Here is an 18,964-nt window from a genome sequence, read left to right as displayed (position 1 = left end):
CATCATTATAGTCATTGATCTGTATCATGTATGTTATAAATACATATATTTTTCTCTATTAAATTATTTTATGTTATTATTTCTTTTATGGCTATTTATTAATTTTAGATACTATAATATATATTATAATTGTATTTATAGTTTAATTTATTTATTCAAAGTATAAAAATATAAATTGAATTAATAGCTAGCGTTTTTGGAAGTTGAAATAAAAAAAGAGTGGTGATAGATTTATTATTTGGATAGTGTTTGCATAGCAAGAAAAGGGTGCGTGCAAATGATAGAAAGAAAGACAAGAGTTTTTTTTTTTTAGTAATAGAATGATGAGACACTTGGATTATATTTGAGTTAGAAAGATCCTACACACACATACATACTTACTCTGGTTGCACTGCCGCTGCCATTTTATATTTATATATTTATATATATGCATGCATGCCCTATTCTATTCTGCCATTTCGACTACAATAATAATAATTATCACTATAACAAATAATGTGAGGAGTCAAGAGTCTAGAGGGATTATTTGACGTATTGCCCTCTTTACTTCCATAATGCTAACCCTCTTTCCTGTACTATTCTCCTTTACCTGTCAGTCAACATATATAATATATCCAACATTATTAGTCCAACCTCCTTTTTCGAAATAACACGTGTAATTTATGTGAAAAAGAAAGAATACCTTAGCTCTCAACTCAGCTACAAAGACGCCATTATTGGAAGAAGATTGAACGGTGGTGGTTTCTATCCTTATTTCCCTCAGCATTTGCATTATATCAAGCAGCAGACCTTCTCTGTACCCACATTCTAGCTCCACCAGCGCATCACTTTCTATTATCGATACCTCTACATTCATTTCCACCGTCTTTTGCTTCCCGCACCCACTCATATCCTCCGCTATCCTCAACTTCTTCTTATCTTGTACTGAACCATTCCTCCCACGTTCCACCGTCACTCCGCTCCGTTGTTCTTTCAAACTCCAACTTCTTTGTGGCGGCTCCGCCGATTTCGACCGCCGTTCAATCTCCATCTGCCTGTTACGCGTCTCCAGCTCCTGAATCTTTTTGCGCAGCTGTTTCACATACTCTATTGTATCCCCTAATATCGATGCCTTGTCCATTTTAGTAACGAAAGGCACCAGCGATCGGAGTATTATAAACCGCTCGTTCAGCTTCTCTCGACGCCGGCGTTCCGCTAGGACGTGATTGGCACTGAGCTCCTCTTGAGGAGCAGATTTACGGAAGCGAGAGGCGGAGTCGGCGTCACGCTCACCGTATTTGTGGTGGAGGTAGGGGACACTGAACAGGATGTATTTAAGGAACCATTGGGAGCTTCCCTCGAGGGGCACGTGGAGGAGATGATCGGCGCACCGGTTTGTCCACTTGGCGAATGCTGATTGGTTTGAGTAGGCAACGTACGATGAGTCGGCCCAAGGGAGGCGCTGGTATTGAAGGATTGTTGAAACTGTTTGTGAGTAATGTGTATCTTCTTGTGCGATCTCCTGGAGTGGAGCTTCTCCTGCACACCAATTCCTTAACTAATTAATTAATTATATATTTCACAAGTCAACATTTTCAGAAATTGTTATCAAAATCTGAAAGAGAAAAGACTACAATGCCATTTCACGTGTGTTATATTGAGTCAAAAAGTCAACAGTCCCCATACAAGATGGATTGGGATCAGTATTGTTCATAATGGGGGCATTCAATTCTTCTGACAGAATGCTCATTTCTTTATTTTCCTATTCTAGCAATATTCAAATTAATCGTGTTAGCTGCATTACAAATTACGAGGCTTAATATAAAAATATGACAACCATATCTGTTTTCTTCTTACTATGTTTTTTATTTTTTATTGTCTCCAAACATATACTAATAACATTTGATTTTTTTTTTTTTTTTTTTTTTTTGTGCGTGAAATATAACTTTTAATGTTAAGAAAAGGCATATTGATAACTAAAACGTGTGAATTTAGATGATAATAATTATAGAAATAAGTAATTAATGAGCTGTTGAATCAATCAAACCAGTAATGTAACTTTTTTTATACATTAAGTAAGCAACATATATGGCTTAACGGATTCTTTACTAATATGCCAAATTTAGTGGGATTTTCAACTGAACCCAAATTTTTATTCTCTTCAGTTATTTGTATATTATTGGGCACACCTTTCTATATAGTCAGTCGATAATTAGTAGATGAGTGATAATTATAGATCTAATAATTTCAGATAATGAGTAATTACCCGGAGGTGTTTCCTGAAAGCTACTGCTTAACGGGTCTTGCAGCAATCCCCATCTCCTAACCGACTCCGCTCTAAACGAGTCGGATCGGCTTTGATGATCCACCCGATTTCTTGACCCAATCAAGTTTATATCTGACTCCAGATGGTTTGAGCCGTCATCGGGCGATCCAAGCCGGATATCCTCCGACATTTCCACTTGCATCAGTTCACTCGGTTCTGCTATTGCCGCCGTTACAGCCATTGCATTTTGATCATCCATGGGAACACTGCCAATGTTTCTACCTGTTTCAGCTTCAGAATCTGAGCCATCTTCTTCATCCTCCTCGTCTTCATCCTCTTCCTCTTGACCGGCATTGCTGGGTGGATGTGCGGCTGCGTACATTGCCGGAATATTAGAGTGAAAGCGGAGGTGGTCTGAAGATGCTCCTGGATTGGAAGTAGAGTGCTCCGAGAGGGCTGGTTTGGGTGGCGGAGGAGGTGGATGGTGGTGGTGGTCAGTGAAGAACCCCTTTACTCGATGTATAAATCCAGGGTCTTCTTCAACCTACACACATAAATACTGTACGATATGAATTGATAATTCAAATCTCTGAAAAGAAATTAATGGTAGTTACCTTTTCTGTTATCCCAAATTCAACCACACCGTCAAGAAGAGGAATGCACACTACTGTCTGAATGCGGGCGCTCTAATATTACATGAGAGAAACAAAGTTAGTAAATTGAATGTTTAATCTCAACTGCAAACTAATCACATTAAATTAGCGTTATAAGTACCTTAGCAAGGATAGCCCTAGAAAATGTTTTGCTGTCGATCTCGTTAGCACCGGCGAGCCAAACATGATGCCGTCGTGCGTATGCCTTTCCGGGCAACCTACATGTTATGACTATATATGAATAGATTTTAGAGAAAAAAAGAAAAATACAACAACAAAGGTGAGAGTGTTAGATTGGAGAAAAATTGCGATAAAGTGTATGAATGTGATTTGAGGATTAGGTAAGTGTCATGTTCACAGTTGCCTGAAATACATGAAACTCGGTGGGTCACGTCAATTGAATTCCAGATATTAAAATATGTTTAGTTGGGAGATGGTGTATCCAAAATGGGAAAGTGGGTATCTTCTGAAGCATTAACAGTTTCTACCCAGATAAGGTAGAATTTATATTTATAGGCATTGTTGCACCATTAGGAATTCCATTAACTTATGTAATCATGGAAACAGACAACTAACAAATCACCAAAGAGATTCAGCATTCCCAGTGGGTTAGTTAGTTGTCTCTTTATTTCTGAACAAGGCAGCACACTATTTTATTAAAATTTACTGCTTCTTCAGCTATGTATCAGTTCAAAGGAAATCCCAGTGGGTTAGTTGTACTCTTTTGGAAGATTCTCCAGATTATATTCGTTAACTGGTTTTCATTTTGAAACAACAAGTGGAGTTTGGTCTTATGAACAAAAGATGCTCTCCTTGCGAATAAAATGACAACATTCTCACCTAACCCTGTACTAAAGACAATCCCACTATATGTACAAAACACAAACACGTTCATAACTTCTCCCTCTTTATCTGCCATCAATTTAAGCTCCTAACTGTCTCAATTACTGCTTTTTTTTTATACACTATATATTTACTGAACTACCATACTTTACTCTTCATATATGGGCAAACACTGAATTACAATTCTAACAAAATAATTAAACTACTTTTACTTAAAATGGAAAACTTGAAACAAATTTTCATGAGAAATACAGTGTAAAGATAAATAAGCTAGGTAAGTCTAGATGACAAGAAATGTAAGACAAAAGGAACATGTTTTATCTACTTTTAGTGGCAGCTTTATGAACTGAGGTCCACTGGAAAAAAAGAAGTGAGTGAAATAAACTTACCCCACGCCAGGAGGAAAAGAGAAAGACACACACATTAAATAGAACCATTCTGATTCAGTTAAGTCCTCCGGTGACAAGGCAGCACAAGGTCTTCTTGCTGGCTGGTTTGTCTCTCCTGCTGACAGTGATTCGTAGAGCTCTCTAAGCTGCTGGCTCCTTTGTAAACAAGATTCCTCCGTACTTACTTCTATTGGTTGCACTGTCTTTCTAGTTTTTATTGCTCCATTGTAATACCCATCCCTCCATACCAGTATCCTGTATATATATAATATATGAACAAATGGATTTTGAAATTCATGCCATGATCATCATCATCTCTGAGAAGAAAATTAATTTACCCTTGTTGGGGACATAATTGCCAAAATAGACTATAAGTCCATTGAACTGATTGCACCGCCGACTGTAACATACTCTGCAAGCGGCTACTAGGAGGGGCAGCCATTAATTCTTGCTGCCAAACAAAGTTTGATCAACTCCTTCCAATTAAAAGTCAGCTGGATAAAAGACAGGAAGGAAGGAGTGCCCTAAGATTAGTTGTTAGCAGACAGAAAAAATGAGCACCTTATCTGAACTAAAAATCAAAGAGTTTGAAGGACAATGATTACAAGATGAGAAGAAGAAGAAGAAGAGAAGGTATAACAGAAAAAAGTACGCGGAATAAAAGTAGATGAGTTTGAGGAGAGATATTGAAGGAAGGGTGGTTAGCTGGAGATTAGTAGATAAATAAATAAAAGGGTTTCTTAGTAGTTAGGGTTTACATTTCAGATACTCATTAAACACGAAAAATGTTGTCTTGACTGGTTGTTCTACCTGACATTTTAATTAAGATGGAGCGTGGATCTCAATTTTTTTAGTTGGACTATGTTGTTAGCGGAGCGTGTACTTCATTACACGTATACGAGACTGGCCTTACACACTGAGATTTGGGGGTAAGAAGACTGGACGTTGGCAAGTGTGCCCAATTTTTATGGAAGTTACCAGAACTTCCCCTATTTCCTCATTTATGTTTTTCTTTTTTTTTATGTTTTCTCATTTCTTTTTTTTATAATGTTTTTTTTTTCCTGATTTCTAATAGCACGAGGAGATACTCATCTTGTTTACTAAGCTATGAAAGAGCGTCGGGGCAGCGAGTAAATTTTCAGAAATCGGCTGTGCTATTTAGTAGGAATACGTCGGATGAATCTCGTGCTCAGGTGGTCGCGGCTTTGGGGGTGGTGGAAGTAAATGACCACGGGCTTTACTTAGGAGCTCCCATCCTAGTCGGAAGGAGTAAATTACAGACCTTTGGTTTTTTGAAGGATCGAATTAGGGATAGAATTTCAAATTGGAAAGAGAAGTTCTTGTCACGTGCCGGGAAGGAGGTACTTATTAAAGCTGTTATTCAGTCAATTCCCACCTATGTCATGAGCGTTTTCTTTATGCCGGATCAATTTTGCTCTGAAATTGATAGCCTGATTAGTCGGTTTTGGTGGAGAAATCCTAATTCTGAGGGGCGGGGTATTTTCTGGATTAATTGGAAACAGATGTGTACTGCTAAAGCAGTGGGAGGCAGGGGGTTCAGGGACCTTCGGAGTTTCAACCTTGCTCTTCTCGCAAAGCAGGGGTGGCGACTTCTCCAGAATTCTGACTCTTTGGTTGCACGGGTTCTTAAGGCCAGATACTTCCCTTCAGGTACTTTTTTATCAGCTGTTGTTGGCCACAACCCTTCTTACATTTGGAGGAGTATTCTAAGAGGGAGGGATCTTCTTAGGATTGGTCTTAGAAGGAAAATTGGGAATGGGAAAAATACTGATATATGGAATGATTGTTGGTTGCCTGTACTTTGTGATCCTCACTTGGAGAGTATAACTGATCTCACTGTAGGAGATGGTTCTGTTAACTCTTTACTTACTAGAAATGGGCAATGGAATATGGATATTCTTGAATCCTTCTGTCCGAGAGACCGGCGTCTGATAAATGCAATACCAAGACGGGATATGTCTAAAGAGGATGGCTGGCTGTGGATTGACGAGAGGGACAGGAATTATACGGTTAAGAGTGGGTATAGGGTGGCGAAAGCCTCTCAATCTGCCCATACTGAACAACCATTGATAAACTGGAAAAGAATTTGGGAATTACCTGTTGCGCCGAAGGTGAGGGATTTTGTGTGGCGGCTTGCTGCACAGTGTTTACCTACAATGGCGAATTTGGAATGGCGACATAGTAATCTCGCGAATTTCTATCCTTACTGCGACTATCCGGGTGAGAATGAAAATCATGTGTTTCTATCTTGTAGCATTGCTGTTGAGGTTTGGTATTGTGTTTTTGGTGATAATCGAATGTGTAGTATCCCTTCTTTTCTTGAATGGTTAATTTCAAATTTGGGAATGGGTGATATAAGGAGTTTGGCTGAGGTGGTGTGGGTTTTGTGGGCCCTATGGCGTAATCGTAATCAAGTGGTTTGGAAAGGTCACTCTGACTCGGCTAGGCAAATTGTCGATTTTGTTGCTAGAGAGAAAGAGTGTTGGGCTGCTGCACAGGAGGGCAGACGACCTCTTCGTGGTTCACTTCAAACTTGGGAGGTGAAATGGAAACGTCCCGCGGATGGATGGTCCGCGTGTAACGTGGATGCGGGCGTGTTTGCAGATGAAGGGTACTGCTCCTACGGGTTTCTAATGCGGAATGTTTCTGGTTTTTGCTTTTTTGCATCCCATGGTAAGTTGGAAGGTATGTTTGATCCAATTCTTGTTGAAGCGATGGCAATCCGTGAGGCTCTTTCATGGATAAAGCTTCATAATTTGAGTAATGTGGATATTCGCTCGGATTGTCTGTCGGTGGTTCATGCAATTAATATGTCAACTATTCAGCTGTCATACTTGAGTGATATTGTTTCTGAGTGCTGTATTCTTTTACGAGCATTGTGTAATGTCTCTATTTCTTTTGTTAAACGGTCAGCTAATTCAGCGGCTCATGTTTTAGCGCGGGCCGTTGTTTCGAGCTCTGATCGTGTTGAGTGGCATTGTCCCCCTCATTTTCTTGTAGCTGTTCTGTTGTCTGATATTGAATAATACTGGTACTGCTACTTTTCAAAAAAAAAAAAAGTTCTTCCCGTTTTCTATTATTTTCTAAATTCATAAGTTATATTATATATTTGTTCAAAAAATAAGTTATATTATATATATATATATTTGATATCATGCAAATATATTAAATATATACTGTGTCATTATCGAGAAAAAATAAGGTTATAAGGTGTAAGGAGAGTCTACAAATCAAACTAAGACATGATGAGCAACCGTCAAGACACATGTATTAATGATATGTATTCTGAATCCATTACGGTAATTCATATCTAAAATTTGAAAATACAGCTGATGTCTACCATTCAGAAACCAACACATGTCCTCAAGAAAAGCTAAGGCATACATCTTAAATTGATTACTGGAATTTCCTATGGCATCTTATAAGCAACACATGACGTCACATAGTCAAGGTATATACACACATCATTTGCAACTCACATTCAATTTTTTAGTGTTTACCTTCCTATACACTGTTAACTTAAGCATTAAAGTAGATCGTATGTCACGAGTCCTCCCTAATCCTTTTTCTGTCTTACCTCGGTCGTAGAAATGATCTCAACTATCATTGGACTACTACTCACAAATTCTATCATGTTGTATGTATGTGAGTGTCAAATTGAGTTTTTCAATATTACTGGAGTAATTTATCATAAAATCGCATTTGATTTGGCTAATAATAGATACAAGATTTACTCACTAAGGGTGTGGCTTAATATATATTTTAACATTTCAATTCATCAATTTTATTGTTTGGCACCCTAAACTTTGCAATGAACTTATTATACACTTTAAGTTGTTAATTTTATAACTGGGACAATTACAAAACTAGTCATATTTTAAAACCCATTTATGTTTTTAGCCTAGTTCTCCAACTTTTTACAAATCTAGGCAGTTTCATTGTATTTGGACAAAAATACCCTTGTCTTCCTTATTCCCCCTTCTTCCCCATGAAACACATTCACCATTACTCATTCATCACACTTGCTCCACACTTTCCTTCTTCTCTTCTTTTTTTCTTTCCATTTTTTACAACACTTCATACAACAATCAAGTGAACAACAATCAAGTGAACAATCCAAGAGCTAAAGCTTTGTTTATTCATGTAAGTATGGTGTTGGGTTTGACCTAGATTATTTCAATTTTAATCTCAATACAATATCATATGTGTTTAATATGATGTATATAAGATGTATATGTCAAATTCAAACGAAAATACTCTAGGGTTATGCATTTCGGACCCATTCAACCCATTGAAACTCTGTATTTTTTCAGATTTGTCATGAACATTTTTCTGGGATTTCTGACTTTGTCGTATCTGTCGCACCACGGAATAGTGCGACAATGGGCTGGTGGTTTAATGTTGTCGCATTTGTCGTATTTTTTCATGGTGCGACAGAATCCAGAAATATGAGTCTGTCGTACCTGTCGCATGTTTTAGGGTGCGACACTCTCTCTTAGTATAAATTTGTCGTATTTTTTCAGGGTGCGACAGACTCTCTTAGTATAAGCTTGTCGATTTTGTCGCATTTTTTAAAGGTGCGAAAGACTATCTAAGTATAAGTTTGTCGCTTTTGTTTGTTAATATGTGTTTTTTTCTCAAATATAGAAGTATGTCGTTTGGAACTGTTCCCTATATGTTATTGTGGCACGACCATTAGAAAACCATTCTAGAAGATATGACATACGTGGGCGGTCAATTGAAGTTGTTCCGTTTTGCAACTAACATCGATTTGCAAATGTTAAAAGCGAAAGTGTACACTTCAGTAAGTATTGATGCAACCGATTTTGAACTACATATCTCCATGCAGTCGACATATGGTCCAACAAAGTTCTTGGAATAGTAGCACCAATTCAAGGATTGCAAAGGCACTAGATTGTATTCGAAGCATTCAAATATGTTGTGTCTAGTGTACAAAATTTCAGGAACTGACTGTTTTGAATGGTTTGCTGCTATTTTTAATTTGTTGTCAGGGGAAAAAGTTGATATGTTTTGTGGCTTAATTTCATCCATTTGGTATGAAAGGAACCAGTTAAATCACAGGAAGAAGAGGTTGGGATATGTCTGTTAGTTGCTGCGATATTGGAAATGATTTATGGATTTGCTGTAGGTCCAAATCTTTGCACGGGTGCTGATGTTCGATTGAGTTTTGCTTGTGTTAGAGGTTTTGCTGATTTTGTCAACAATGTTGATGGTTCTGTTCAAGTGAATATTATCGGTGATGACAATGTTGTTGGAGATCATGTAGACCCTGCTACTGTTTCTGTTTAAGAGTTTACCGCATGTCGTGTTGCCGCTGCTGCTGTTTCTGTCCACGAGTATGATAGAAGTTCAATCCATATTTATATAAGAAAGAATAATATCATTGTTGTTGGTTTAGGTGTGTTGGTGGATATCGTTGGTGCTTCAGTAGGTCTTGTAGCTGCTGGTCGGCCAGTAATGGCATGGACAGGGCGATGTGCTACTATCTGGAGCAGAACCAATCGAATCAATTATGCTGGTACTTCACGCAGAATTAATAGATATTTTGAATTCAATTCGAATTGTCGATAATTGTGGTTTCATTCTATTTTGGTAACATCTGATTCATCATCTGCAATTTTACTGTTTCAAGGGGCTCAACAATTACCTAATTGATTGGGTGTTATTATTGATGATATTTTAATGGTTACCCGACCTTCTAGAGGATGCACCTTCTATTAAAACATTGCAACAAAACCAAGCCCTTTATCAAAAGGGACAATTACTGAAGTGTACACTTTCGCTTTTAACATTTGCAAATCGATGTTAGTTGCAAAACGGAACAACTTCGATTAACCGCCCACGTATGGCATATCTTCTCGAACGGTTTTCCAATGGCCGTGCCACAATAACATACAGGGAACAGTTCCAAACGACATACTTCTACATTTGAGAAAAAAACACATTAACAAACAAAAGCGACAAACTTATACTCAGATAGTCTTTCGCACCTTTAAAAAATGCGACAAAATCGGCAAGCTTATACTAAGAGAGTCTGTCGCACCCTGAAAAAATGCGACAAAAGCGACAAACTTATACTAAGAGAGAGTGTCGCACCCCCAAAAAATGCGACAGGTACGACAGGCTCATATTTTTGGATTCTGTCGCACCGTGAAAAAATACGACAAATGCGACAACATTAAACCACCAGGCCATTGTCGCACTATTTCGTGGTGCGACAGATACGACAAAGTTGGAAATCCCAGAAAAACGTTCACGAAAAATCTGAAAAAATACAGAGTTTCAATGGGTTGAATGGGTCCGAAATGCATAACCCTAGACTATTTTCGTTTGAATTTGACATATACATCTTATATACATCATATTAAACACATATGATATTGTATTGAGATTTAAATTGAAATCTAGGTCAAACCCAACACCATACTTACATGAATAAACAAAGCTTTAGCTCTTGGATTGTTCACTTGATTGTTGTTCACTTGATTATTGTATGAAGTGTTGTAAAAAATGGAAAGAAAAAAAGAAGAGAAGAAGGAAAGTGTGGAGCAAGTGTGATGAATGAGTAATGGTGATTGTGTTTCATGTGGAAGAAATGAGAATAAGGAAGACAAGTGTATTTTTGTCCAAATATAATGAAACTACCTAGATTTGTAAAAAGTTGGAGAACTAGGCTAAAAACGTAAATGGGTTTTAAAATAGGGCTAGTTTTGTAATTGTCCCTTTATAACTTTGACACCCTTTCTTAATAAGTCAACGGTCTAAAAGGTTGACTTGTCTTAGAGTGATTAACAAACATTATTAACGCGTGAAAGTTGACAAAAACAACTAATATGTTCCTTTTCTCTACAATTTATAACTTCTCCCATGTCAGAACTTCTCCTTCTACCTTTCATCTTCTTCCTCTTCTATCTTTGCATCTCAGCTAATACTTTCATTTAATTTATCAATGTTTTTTTCTTTGTTATTTAAGGCACATAATCCATAATTATTGTTGTGGGATAATCTAAAATGAGCTTTCTAGAGAGTCCTTCAAATACCTGAGATAAAACAAAAAAAAAGATCGATGAGGGTTTGGGGATCCTAAACTGATGTTTAAGTCTGTAAAGCTGAAGGAGGAGAAAGATACTGAAAAGCATGCGGCTAAAATGCGCGAAGAGAATGTTACATTTTAATGCATTTTGTTAGTGTAGGTTGTTGCGACACAATTTCCATAAAGTTTTTTATTATGACAAAAAAAAACTATTAAGGAATTAGCTAGATCCCCAAAATATTTAATTGAATTAAGTTATTAAATGTAAATGTGTTTATTAATGTGTTGATTATAATTTAAGTATAAATTGAAGACAACTTAAAAAGGCCTTAAAAGAATTAAATGCCCAATACTTAAGTCTGGCCCAGATGCCAGATCTAGAGCCAAAAGCTCATTGACAACCAGTCAACTCAAGCGATCCAAAAGAAATAAAAGCGATAGAAGACAAAAGACAATATCATACTGTTTAACGCCTTTGGTGGTTGGCGTGCGATCGTGCTAGTAGCTTTGTCTAAAAACTACAAAAATTGTAAATTGGATCTAACTTCAAAAAACGAAAGTGTAAAAGACTTAAAGGACATAAAAGAGTCTAGAGTTTATAGTGGAATCTAGAAGACTGATTATGACTACACTGAAATAATGCTAAAAGAAAGAATAAAGGTTGAATTGCTTGCATTCTATTGAATAAAATTGAATGTTGACATCATTGGGAGACTATAGCTAGAACTTACAAGTTGGAAGTTGATCAAATTGAATAAACTAGGCTGTAGAATAGCTAAAGTCCATAATTGGAGAATTGTTTGAATTCCATTAGGATTGAGTTTGATTTTGAATTGATTTTGTTGATTTGGTTTTTGTTGGATCTGTTCCTCTTCGATTTCTCTCTTTAAATACCTTGCACGCTGGAGCCAGTAACTGCCATTCCCCACTACTTGCTTGTCCACTACCCACGTTCTCAGCAAGCTTCTTCGTGCAGTAAGTTCTATAACCGTTTCTTGTTAGATACATTTGGCTCCTAATGAGATCTATAACTGCCCACGACTGATGCTCCTTGCCTTATCTGTCAAGTCCCCTATTTCTGCGGACGTTAACCCCTCTACGTGACCACTCATGGGTTTTTTACCATCCCATCCTTGAATTCTACATCTTTTCTACTTTGACCACTTTGTTCTGAACTTACGTTGTTTTCTCTCGTTGGGCTTCATTCTCGGGCTCTTTCTCTCTTCTTCCTCTTTTGGGCTCCTTTCAACGTTTACCCCTCCTTAATTAGTTCTAGCATAATTATAGGGGAAACACATACAAATGTCTCTCTCTATCAATCATTTAAGGAAAGATTCAAACTAAAAGCTTGCAACGTCAAAAGTCAGAAGATGATCATTGACACACAGCTCAACGGTCGATAGAAGCTTGATTTCATCAACGACAACTTTCCGCTTATAAATAAACTGGTGCAGTGGACAAAAGCATGTTAGAAGACAGGAGATACGAGAGGATTTTCCCTCTAACATCTCTTTTGAATTTCAAACAGTCTTCTCCAAATTCTCCACTATAAAAGCCAAGCCAATAGTTCATTTTCACACGAAAAAGTGATAAAATATTCAAGTGAAAAACTAGAGCAAAATTGTAATACACATTCATTTTCATATTTGTGTAAATCCAATAGATAGAGTAGTTCAACTGAGTTCTATATCAGAACCAATTTTCTATTGTAAAAAAGAAGCTTTGTTATTGCTTCAGTTATAAGCAAATAGCCAGAGAGATAGATAGCTGCGTGTGATTATAAAGGAAGGTACTTTACAGAAGTTCAGTCTATTGTAAAAAGGTTTGTGTTTTACCCGTTAAAGGGTGCTTTAGTGGATTAAAGCTCAAAACAAGGAATTCTGAGGACTGGACGTAGGTGAGAGGCCAAACCAGTATAAATCTGTTGAGTAACTTATTTCTTAACTCTTCCTTTATTCTTTCTGAATTTATTGCCTACTCTGATTAATTATCTCACATATAAGCTCTGATTATTATGCGCCAGTTAAACTATCATCTATCTTGAGAATAGTCAGAAGCTCTACTTAACAAGTTGTCCTCTAAGCGTATACGTTAGAAGAAGAATCAAGCTTAGTAGACTGATTAACTCACTCAACTTGCCTCTGATTCCGAAGCCTACCTCTTTGCTAGCCATTGAACGATAAGTGAAAAATTTATAAAAGGTTAAAATTAACCAATAGTTTCATTCACCCCCCTGAAACTAATATAACCTTACAAGGGACTAATAAATGGTACCAAAGCCTAAGCTCTATCTCAAAGATAAAACTATCTTGAGCTAAAGATACCTTACTGGCTACAAATAGCACACGTTTCCTCCCTGGTAATTAGACCACCTAAATCCTCCCGGAGTGTCTATCTATTACCAGGCCCTCTCTATTTTTTTGGGTCTAATTATATATTCTGGAAGAACATAATGAAATTTTTATCCAAGCTCAAAGCATGAGCGTCTGGTTAGCAATAATCAAAGGCCCTTATGAACCTACTAAAACAATATATGGGACTAAAATCTTAAAGACTGAGGATAAATGGACATATGATGATCTCAAGAGGCTACAAATAAATACTTCGATTATAAACATGCTTCACTGCACTCTGGATATTGCAAAATATAATAAGATCTCAAGTTACGAGACTGCCCAAGAAATATAGAACAAGCTGTAAGTGACCTATGAAGGTACCAGCAAGGTAAAGGAGTAAAAAATCAACCAGGACATGAGATTATATGAGCTAGTTGAAATGAAGGAAGGTGAAGACATCTCTAACATGAATGCAAGATTCACCAATATCATCAACGAGCTTAAGAGGCTTGGAAAAGCTTTCTCAAATGAGGAGCAGGTCAAGAAGATCCTTAGAAGCCTTCCGAAGAGTTGGCAAGCTAAGAAAATGGATATTGAGGAGGCTCAGAACTTGACGACCTACAAGTATGATGAGCTCATCGGATCTCTACTACTCACGAAATCTCCATGAAGAACTTTGAAGTAAAGGAGAAGTCAAAGGATAAGAATAAAAATTCAATAGTTCTGAAGGCAAACACTACTCACGAAAGATCCACCGATGATGAAGAAATAGCTATGTTCAATCGCAAAATGAAGCATATGTTCAGGAAAATTGATTGTTTTATTTTTATTAAACAATAGTTGTTATAGTTTCATCTTTCAGATTCATTTCTGTTGTTACCCAGGTTCTATACTTCTCGCTATCTTATCCATGTTTTCTTTTTTATTTGTCTTTTTTTTCCAAATTGATAGCTTCAATTGAAGAAATCCGACAGAAATAGAAGATGCATGAACAACTAAAACCGAAAAACACAAAAGTATAAAAAATTACAAGAAATTCTTATGTTTCTCAAGGTAATTATTTGATTTTTTTTATATGTTGTAGTTATTTTTGTTCTCAATTGTGTTGTTGTTTTCTTTTTATTAAACAATAGTTGCTATAGTTTCATTTTTCAGAGATGGAATTCCATTTCTGTCGTTACCCAGGTTCCATACCTCTCGCTACCTTATCCATGTTTTCTTTTTTATTTGTCTTTTTTTTTCAAAATAACTAAAATAAAGATTTTGTAAATTTGTATTCTTTTTTAGTATATATTGCTAGGTGTTATCGTTTCGATTGCTAACTCTTAACTAAAATTTAGATTTTCGGCTTTATATGAACTCAATTTTTGGCTTTCTCAATTGTGTTGTTGTTTTATTTTTATTAAACAATTGTTGTTATAGTTTCATCTTTCAGAGATGAAATTCCATTTCTGTCGTTATCCAGATTCCATACCTCTCGCTACCTTATCCATGTTTTCTGTTTTATTTATTTATTTTTCAAAATGACTAAAATAAAGATTTTGTATATTTGCATTCTTTTTTAGTATATGTTCCTAGGTGTTATCGTTTTGATTGTTAACTCTAACTAAAATTTAGATTTTCGGTTTTTTATGAACTCAATTTTTAGTTTTAATCGAAGTTAGATTAATTTTTCTAATTCGGAACATGTTGAAATCCACTCATTTTTTTAGTTTGAGTTTAGCTAATTGATATGGATTGTATTTTTTATTTTTATGCATTTTGGTACAAATAGATATAAAGTTTCACACGATAGTTGTTCATTGAAGTTTGAGACATATTAAATAAAATATTAAAGAGATATTGGAATATTATACTTACAATGAAGTTTATTTCAATATAAATTGTGTTATATTATTATTATTATTATCAAGAAGTTATTTCTTCCCAATTTTCTAGACAAGGAGATTGTAAGCGTCTAATACGCTTGATAAAATGTTTTCTTGAAGAATGTAGATTATGCTAGATACGTATTCAAAATCAAGGTAAATAAAAATAAATTTTGATGCTCAAAATCCTAAAAATGTACATTAATTATGGATATTGAGATAATTGCTTTTGCAACATTGGCTTATATAATTTTTAATTATTATATTATGGTTCGTACAAAATTGTTAGTATTTCAAGAGTTTTTAACGGATGAAAATGAAATATGATCATAAGACAAATTATTGAAAAATATTAATTAAGAAAATATTATTATTTGAATCTCTTCAAATTCTCAAATGTTGAGCATGATTCTAATTAATATAATTAATTTCACATATTAATTATAAAACGTTTTTTTTGTACTGAGTGGTTACAATTGCGATTTAATTCTATTTAACTAAAATTAATTTATAGACTTAATACTTCATTAAGAAAAAATAAAATGTTTAATTAATGGGCAAAAAATATTTTCACTCTCCTCTTTATACGCTTATGTCTCGACATTCTCTCTTATTTTCAAAAAAAAAAAAAAACCCGAGAGGAAGATGGTTCTCTCCTAATTATCTTTTTCGTCCCTTTATTTTTTTTCAATTCTTTTGTTTGTTTTTCTTACTTACAAAATTCAAGAATATATAATTATTAGAAAATATTAATGAAGTCAAATAAGTGATATCTGTGAGTATGACTGATATTCTATATAGTGAAAGAATAAAGAACACATTGACCGAATGTCTTGATGAGATATTACGAGATGAAAATAGGAGAAATCATCATCTTAAACTGATTCAATTAGAAATTATTAAATTAATATTAAATTAATATTTAAAATCGAATTTGAAATAGAAATATTAATATAGAAATAAAAAAGAAAAAGAAAAATTAGAAATAAATATTAATAAATAATAAATGAATTCCTACCAAAAAAATAAATAATAAATGAATATTAAATAGAAATATTCAAATTATTAATTTATTTATATTATTTATATTAATAGTTGAAATAGAAATTTAATAGAAAATGAAAAAATTAAATAGAATATTGAAATAAGAAATAAAGCAAAAAGATTTTCGAAATTGGAAAGAAAAGATAAAAAAAAAAATCAAGTCAGATATATTGGGTTATTGTAGCAGAATAAATAATTGAATTCGAATACTTGGTGATCATGAAATTCCATCAACCAAAATGATTATCATCAAGATGAATTTGTGACTAATTCTTACGAATTTTATTTTTTTATATGTAACATATTGAATTGATAAAGTTTCTTCATATGTAACATTAGAAAAGTATTGATTGTAATAGTTTATAGAATAATATATTGATGTTGCTTCCATTTTAACATAGATTATAATTCTTTTGTATCGTAGATATAATATTTAATTTTAATTGTAGTTTAATTCAAATTTTTGTTTAACCTATATTGTAATTCTTTTGTATCGAAAATATAATATTTAATTTTAATTATAGTTTAATTCAATTTTTGATTTTTTATTATATTCTAATATATTTCTTAATTAATCTGCTATTTTATTATTATTGTTTCACAGACTATTTGGAATATGAAAATGTATTAAAATTCCTAAAAAGTACAAATCATTGAATTTTGTAAAAATAAATAAATCATTCATCTTTAGTTAAAATTCTATAAAAAAAAGTAGTCAATTATTTTTAAAATTAATTTAATTTGAATTATCATTAAAAAATATATATTAATTTCAAATATACATACTATAAATTTTTTTCATAGCATGATATAAAATTATTTAAAAGTAAATATGTCAATTTATTTATTTATCTAAATTATATAAAAGTTTCATACCCCGTGCATCGCACGGGTTTTCGACTAGTTGACCATAATTTCTCTGCTCCTATAACTCCTCAACAGAATGGGGTAGTTGAAAGGAAGAACATAACTCTAGTTGAATGGGATGCTGAATGAAAATAAGCTTCCGAAGTATTTTTAGGAGAAGCTGTTAACACATCATGCTATATTCTCAATAGGGCTCTAGTCAAACCTATTCCGAAGAAAAATCCCTATGAACTATGGAAAGGACGAAAGCCTAAGATAGGATACTTTCGAGCTTTTGGTTGCAAATGATTTATATTGAATACTAAAGACAATCTTACTAAGTTTGATTCTAATGGTGATGAAGCCATTTTTCTTGTCTACTCAACAAACAACAAAGCCTATAGGATTTTTATAAATGAACTCTTGTACTAGAAGAGTAAGTACATGTTGAGTTTGATGAGACTAACCCTACAGAGAAGTCTAGCAAAGACTCAGAAGAAGAACAAGCCTCAACACCTACTGGAGAAACTCAAGCTGCTAAACCAAGTTCAGTCGGAGCCTCTGAAGGTAAAACTGATTAGAGATTATATTTTCTGACAAAAATCTACCAACAGATATTGTTGAAACACATGTAGCTGAAGAAACTAATCTTTCGATAGAAGTAAGAATTTCCAAAAGGAACTCTGAGGGAAATATCATCGATACTATTGAGAATAGCGTAATGACCAGATGTCAACTAAGACAACTTCTTACTAATGTTTCCTTCATCTCTATTCTAGAATCCAAAAATGTTTCGAAGCAGAAAATGATGAACTAGATGATCACAATGCAAGAGGAGCACGATCAACAGAAGAAATGATGTGTGGACTTAGTACCCAAACCCAATGGTAAGAACACCATCTAAACTAGATTGGTCTTCCGAAATAAGTTAGATGAAGGAGGAAACATTATCAGAAACAAGGCAAGACTTGTAGCCCAAGGGTATAACCAACAAGAAGGTATTGAATACAGAGAAACATTTGCTCCGGTAGCAAGGTTAGAAGTTATTTGAATCCTTTGTGCATTTTCTAGTTATATGAATTTTAAACTATTCCAAATAGATGCTAAAAGTGCATTTCTCAATGGATTCATAAACGAAGAGGTTTATGTAAATCAACCTCTTGGGTTTGAAGACCCTAAGCTTCTGAACCATGTTTGTAAGCTTAAGAAGACTCTATATGATTTGAAATAAGCACCGCGTGCTTAGTATGAATGTTTGACAAACTTCCTTCTGACAAGGAATTTTGTCAGAGGCAAAGCCTATAGAACCTTATTCATTAAAAGAAAAGATAAAGATACCTTATTAGCACAAATATATGTTGATGACATTATTTTCGGTGCTACTGATGAATCTTTATGTAGAGAATTTAGTAAATAAATGCATAGTGAATTTTAAATGTCCATGATGAGAAAACTTGGCTTCTTTCTTGGACTACAAATCAAGAAAGGAAGTAACAACATATTCATTAGTTAAGCCAAATATGCAAAATAAATACTAAATTTTTTTGACATGGAGCATTGAAAGCCAAGCTCCACACCTATGAGCACAGATACATCACTCTCAGTAGACGAGTCAGGTAAGTCAGTAGACAACAAATTATACAGAGGTATGATTGGCTCCTTACT

The 18,964-nt window shown here is 34.6% G+C and overlaps 1 protein-coding gene across 1 annotated transcript; it reads right to left on the bottom strand.

The window, feature by feature from the left end:
* Positions 1–281: 281 nt before the first annotated feature.
* Positions 282–4,810, bottom strand: LOC136218295 (transcription factor BHLH42). Its single transcript, XM_066005091.1, has 7 exons — positions 4,469–4,810; positions 4,131–4,385; positions 3,020–3,116; positions 2,860–2,931; positions 2,246–2,789; positions 683–1,518; positions 282–589 (listed from the first exon to the last, which is right to left on the bottom strand). The coding sequence occupies exons 1-7, from the start codon at positions 4,570–4,572 to the stop codon at positions 506–508; spliced, it is 1,992 nt and encodes a 663-aa protein (XP_065861163.1). The 5' UTR covers positions 4,573–4,810; the 3' UTR covers positions 282–505.
* Positions 4,811–18,964: the final 14,154 nt, after the last annotated feature.

The sequence above is a fragment of the Euphorbia lathyris genome, chromosome 2 (genome assembly GCF_963576675.1).
Source record: "Euphorbia lathyris chromosome 2, ddEupLath1.1, whole genome shotgun sequence".
NCBI classification, from domain to species: Eukaryota; Viridiplantae; Streptophyta; class Magnoliopsida; order Malpighiales; family Euphorbiaceae; genus Euphorbia; species Euphorbia lathyris.
The sequence above is the reverse complement of the archived record's forward strand: the minus strand, read 5'-3'. Positions and strand labels throughout refer to the sequence as shown.

What these genes read in the sequence shown, in the direction of transcription:
- LOC136218295 (XM_066005091.1), bottom strand. Translation starts at nt 4,572, where the DNA reads ATGGCTGCCCCTCCTAGTAGCCGCTTGCAGAGTATGTTACAGTCGGCG. An exon ending in CTTTCAGGAAACACCTCCGG is followed by an intron (nt 1,519 to 2,245) that starts GTAATTACTCAT and finishes ATTGGTGTGCAG; the next exon opens with GAGAAGCTCCACTCCAGGAG. An exon ending in TAGCTGAGTTGAGAGCTAAG is followed by an intron (nt 590 to 682) that starts GTATTCTTTCTT and finishes GTTGACTGACAG; the next exon opens with GTAAAGGAGAATAGTACAGG.